At 36.0% G+C, this 5,544-nt stretch overlaps 1 protein-coding gene across 6 annotated transcripts in view; it reads right to left on the bottom strand.

Moving 5' to 3' along the window:
• CNKSR2 (connector enhancer of kinase suppressor of Ras 2) overlaps window positions 1-5,544 on the bottom strand; it is a 2,909,208-nt gene that overhangs the window by 1,591,017 nt on the left and 1,312,647 nt on the right. For 5 of the 6 annotated variants that reach the window (XM_044072276.1, XM_044072277.1, XM_044072279.1 and 2 more), the window contains one exon: window positions 2,001-2,060. The exons of the other annotated variant lie outside the window; for it this stretch is intronic. In XM_044072276.1, coding sequence (XP_043928211.1) covers window positions 2,001-2,060 — 60 coding nt within the window. The remainder of the gene's footprint in view (window positions 1-2,000; window positions 2,061-5,544) is intronic. 6 annotated transcript variants of the gene reach the window in all.

Below are 5,544 nucleotides of genomic sequence, written 5' to 3'. Positions count from 1 at the left end.
ATCCCCATCAGCCGAGATATGCAACCCATTAGGGATATCATTGGCAAAACTGAACATAATAAGAGTCGACCACAACACCCATCAGATAGTGGGTAATGAGCCTGTCTTCTCATACAAGAAGACGAGAACTCTTAAACAAACCTTTGAAAGGAAAGAGACCCCCATACTCAGGAATGGCGCAGACCCCCATGAGCCTGCTAACCCACAAAACCCCAAAGGTATGGGATCTTGCAAGCATTGTGTAGTCTGCCCTTTCATACACTCAGGCACATCCTACACTTTTCAACACTGCAACATCACGGTGCAGTTCAAAGCCCAGCACGACTGCCACTCAACTTTTGTAGTCTATGCAGCCTACTGCAACCAGTGTTTTTCCTTCTACATTGGGAAAACAATTAGAAAGCTCTCAGACAGGGTGAAGGAACACCTTGCAGCCATCAGGCATAATGACAGTTACAATGCATTAAGCAGACATGCCACCAGCTGCAATGGCTTCACCTGTTTTAAATTTCTAGTGGTAGAACAGGTCCAGCAGTTTTTTGGAGATTGCAACACACTACTGGAGCTGAAGGAATTAAGATGGCAACTCCTCCTTGAAGCAGATACCCCACCAGGGCTCAATGAGAATCTCAGCATTAAATGTGCATTAAAGTGGTACAACTAAAAAGTTAAAGCACGCCACCTAGTGGCAGGATGTTAGCAGATAAAACCTTTTGTTTTACAGCAGTGTCTCTCATTAGTCCAAATACTACTGCATTGGCGTAGAATATCTACCAATCATAGTGAAGTATTTTTACACCAGTTAGACTATTTAAAGCCTGCAGAGTATTGCAAATGCATTACATTTTGCTCTGATGAAGTTCGATTGTTACCAATAAAGTTTAACAAAGCGCTCAGCAAATAACAGTTCTGGCTCAGCCTATTCATTGGAATTCTGTTTTGTTTTAACAGTTCGAAGTTTTCAGTAGTATATATATATATATATATATATATATATATACATATACATATATATATATATACATATATATATATATATATATATATACACATACATATATATATATACATATATATATATATATATACACATACATATACATATATATATATATATATATATATATATATATATATATATATATATATATATATATATATATATATATATACACATACATATACATATATATATATATATATATATATATATATATATATATATATATATATACATATAAAATATATTAACAATATTAAATATCTGTGCCATTTCAAGAGCCTAGTTGTTTCTGAATTGTACTTTTTTTACTAAAGACTTCTTTCACAGGGATGCTATTTCTGATTTGTTTGTTGGAAAACTAAATGACCAACAGATCCAATGAAGGGATGTTAAAGGTCAGCAGGTACAGACAAAAGAAAAGATGCATTAAAAACATCTAATGGCTTTATCCCATCTCACAATCCATCTGCTCAACCTGCTGCTGCAAATCATCTTCCAAATCAAAAGAAGATGATTACAGATAAATCTTCAATTTAATTTATACCTAAAGATGGAATGAAAGGACTGATGCCTTGCTGCGCATGATAGAATTGTGGCAACAGATAGGGTTAATGGGACTGCACTGAAAAAGAATTATAGCAAACATCATAAACAAGAGACTACACATATCTTTGTCCACCTGTACCATAATCAAAAAAAGAAAAAGTCACAGAAGTAGAAAATATTATTCTTAAAGAAGGTGCCTCTGCCACTTCAATGAACATATATCACCATGAAATTATACCTTTTTCATTTTGAAATGGGTAGCACTGAAGTCAGCACTGACTGTACTAACTCATTTTATAACAGAAATCCACTGCTGTTTAGTACCCAGCATGCTGCACCAAAAATCTGTCTTCCTGTTTTAATTAGTTTCATATCACTTTATATAATGCACTTTTTTCCCTACACAAAAACATCTGAGACTGGTCTATAAATATATAAAATCAACACTTACATTTTCTGTTGTTCCAGTGATTACATGAAGACCATCATAAGTTGATTTAATGTACATGCCCTATAAATGAAAAATATTATGCAAAACGTAAGTTAAGAACCACCTTCCCAAATTTGTTATAGTCAGAATTTATATAGTAGTAACTGTTAGTAACAGAATAATTCAGGCTCTATTTGTTGCTGGTGGTGGAACCTACTACAGTTAATGGTGATCATACCCTATAAACCCACATATGGTTATTTTCAAAAATATAACAGTGGATGTCACAAATTATTATGCCAGCAATGACCAGTTAATCAAAGACCCATGCAGCAAATGGATTTAGATGTAACATTAAAACATTTTAATTATTGAAGCTTTCAATCAGAATTGGTGGACTTGGTGCAAGATATAATAAGTAAAAGCTCTTCTGATATCATCATTTCTCATACTTATCAGGACAAGCCTGGAAACACATCTGATGGATTGGGTGTTGGATAATACTGCTCAATATCTGAGGATTCTGAGGACAATGAGGAAGCTATTTGTCTCTTCCTGAGGCATACGTTTTACAGAATAATCTCTCACTAATAATGAAATATTTAAGATGAGCCAGAATTGCTAACTATGGGTGCCCCTCAGGATCCCTTCTGTCTGAGAGACTTCCATGGTGGTTCTGAAAAGTTCATGCTAAAGGCAGTAGCTCTGTTTAATCAATCCCCCAGTCCAGATGTCTCTGAAAGCTCAAATATGATTAGATCCTGGCAGCAGTAAGATAGTAAATAGGATTACCACCTTTGCAAAAATGTATTTGTGAATACTAAATGTTGACTTGCACTAAATGTGAAGTGCAGCAAAAGTGGTTAAAGATGTGGAATCATCACATCAATGAAGAATGAGCCACTTGAAAAAAGGGGGAAAAAAGGCAGCATTACTGTCTCACATAATTCTTCACAATGGTTTTATGTGGAAGATCGGTCAGTCAGTTTTCAACCTGATAAAATCTAAGCCTGGCAGAGTTTTATATCAAAATGTTTCATACATCCGCAATGTGATTTGCAGCTATCACCTGTAGTTTTACTACAGACATGGTCTAAATTTTGAGTCTGCTTTGAGAAATGTAAATGAACATTATTATTTTGAACGGTTCCATTTATTAATGTATTTGGTTACCCTTTGTTGACTAGGTTAGTAGCCTCTTTTTTAGGAAGACATGAGAGAGTAATTATACTACTAGGGGAAATGTGGCCAGAGCATTGGGAAACTTCCCCTACTCTTTTTAGTAGCTATCATGGGATCTTTTACATTTACATGAGCTACCACCAACTCAGACAAATGGAGCCTTGGTTTCATGTTTCATCTGAAAGATAAAACACTCAGGAGTGCAGCACCCCCTCCTTATGCTGCACTGCAGTGTTAGCAATCGATCTACCTGGTGGGGGAATAGAGCCCACAGCTTTCTGCACCAAACTACCTGTTGTACCATTAACCCACATTTTGAAGCTAACACTTTGCCTGAAGTAATAGCAGTAACAACCTGGGAAATGATCCTGCAGAGAGATGCAAAATGGTGGGGGGGGGGGGGCTACGAAGTCAAATGTGGCAAAGCTATATTTGGTGCTTTATTACCATTTTGTATAATGTGTAGAAGACAAGACAATCACCAGATAGTGAGATAACGTTCTATAGCAATGTACGGAAATGATCTCCTAACTTGACCGATACATTTAAGAGCATCATAATGATGAAAACATGCTGCAGTGCGGTTGTGGTTAATCTGCAAGCATGAATCTAATGTCACATACATAATGATGTCCTGCTGCTACTGGCAGTGCAACTCTCTGTCTCTGAGTTGCTTTGAAGCATTTATCTTCTAATGCAGATGATGTTCCCAGGAATTTCACACTAAATTTAAAGCATCACTGAATTCACAAACGCATCTCTCTAAAAATGAAACTGCAAAGTTATACTCATTAACTGGATATTTTGTAAACATAAGTGAAATGGATATTTGACAGGTAATTAGTAGGGGGTGACTGAATAAGGAGATCATGTGGGGATGCAACCACTAAAAGGAAAGTTAAAGAAAGAAATCGTGCAAGAAGCTATGATAACCACTACAGACATTTTCCTTCGATCACTGTATCAAATATATTAAGATATGTATATTCATAGGTGCCACTGAAATTAATAACACCTAGGCACTTATGTAAAGATTCAACAAATGTGAGGATGTCACACACTACTGTGATAATAAGAGTGCACAGGGCTTCAGTGCTGGCAGTATAAAATACAACACTAGGAGGAGGTAGTAAGATCTGAATAACATGTTAAGGGTATTGGTGGTGACTCCACATGTAACAATATGCCTGGCTACTTGATAAAGTAAATAGAAATCTTAGAGGCACTGAGAGGATACCACCGGTTGAAAGAAGAATACCCTAATGTTTCCTATTAAGTGGGTCAGACCACTGAAATACCCTAATGTTTCCTATTAAGTGGGTCAGACCACTGAAATATACCCAACAGATTTCAATGGTTATTCTGAAGGTTTGGTCCGGGTAATAGATGTGTTCACTGTCAGAGTAAAAAGCTACTTCTTATTAAAAGAAGTGTTTTTCAAGATAGAACTCATTCACATTATTTGTGTATTTAATATTCCATACTGCCTGCTACAGACCATATCATGATGTGTGTAGGAAATGTGCATCTGATGCTCTATTATGAAAAAAGCAAAGATGGTAAGAATGCAGTTCTTAGGAGAATGGCTGAAGCTTAGCATCTGGATCACAACTAGGAAAGCAGTGCAGTTGAAACACAAGTGGTACAAAAATACAGTATAATAAACATAATTGGAGATACCCTGCACAGAATAACTGTCAAGTGAAAAACAACAGGGGTTATGACAGAATATTTATAAATGTTTCATAGAAAAGGTGACAACCACATGGTACTCTACTGAGAAATAGTACAGAAAACTGAAACGGCTGGCTTTCAATAATGTGGATAATATTCAAATGATAGTTTTAATAATAAATTAAGTTTTTAGAAACATGATATCAGTTTGGATGACAGGGATTCCAAAGTGCACTGAATTAATAATTCATTATTTTATTAGTTAACTGGGATATGCACTGATCTCCATGGAACTTTTTTCAGGCTGGGCCTATGACTGCTGCCTGGTTAAGTGACTTGTTCATAGTTACAGAGTTAGGCAATGGAGGTTGATGGAATCAAACCCTGGACCACTGTAAACAGCTTCTTAACAGCTCCTTAGCTCTCTGTTCCAATTGCTAGACAAAACCAGATAAGTAAAAAAGATTTACTCTGTTGGAGACAAACTTTTAAGGTGCAACAATAGTTCACATTAAAGCTACACTGAAAAGAGACGCATTAGAACTCATTTTGACAAAAAAGATGCCAGGAAGTGCTCAAGAATAGTTGTATTTTAAGCACCTCTTCTAATGCCTTAGTCTACTTTTTATATGGAAAGGAAAACATTTACTTCTACCCAGTAAACTGCATGCTACTTACAAGTATTACAGGCTCTGTTGTCCACAATGAC

This window comes from Protopterus annectens, chromosome 5.part0, assembly GCF_019279795.1.
Source record: "Protopterus annectens isolate FY-2018-M chromosome 5.part0, PAN1.0, whole genome shotgun sequence".
Lineage (NCBI taxonomy): Eukaryota > Metazoa > Chordata > Ceratodontiformes > Protopteridae > Protopterus > Protopterus annectens.
This window is presented reverse-complemented; position numbering and strand designations above follow the sequence as displayed.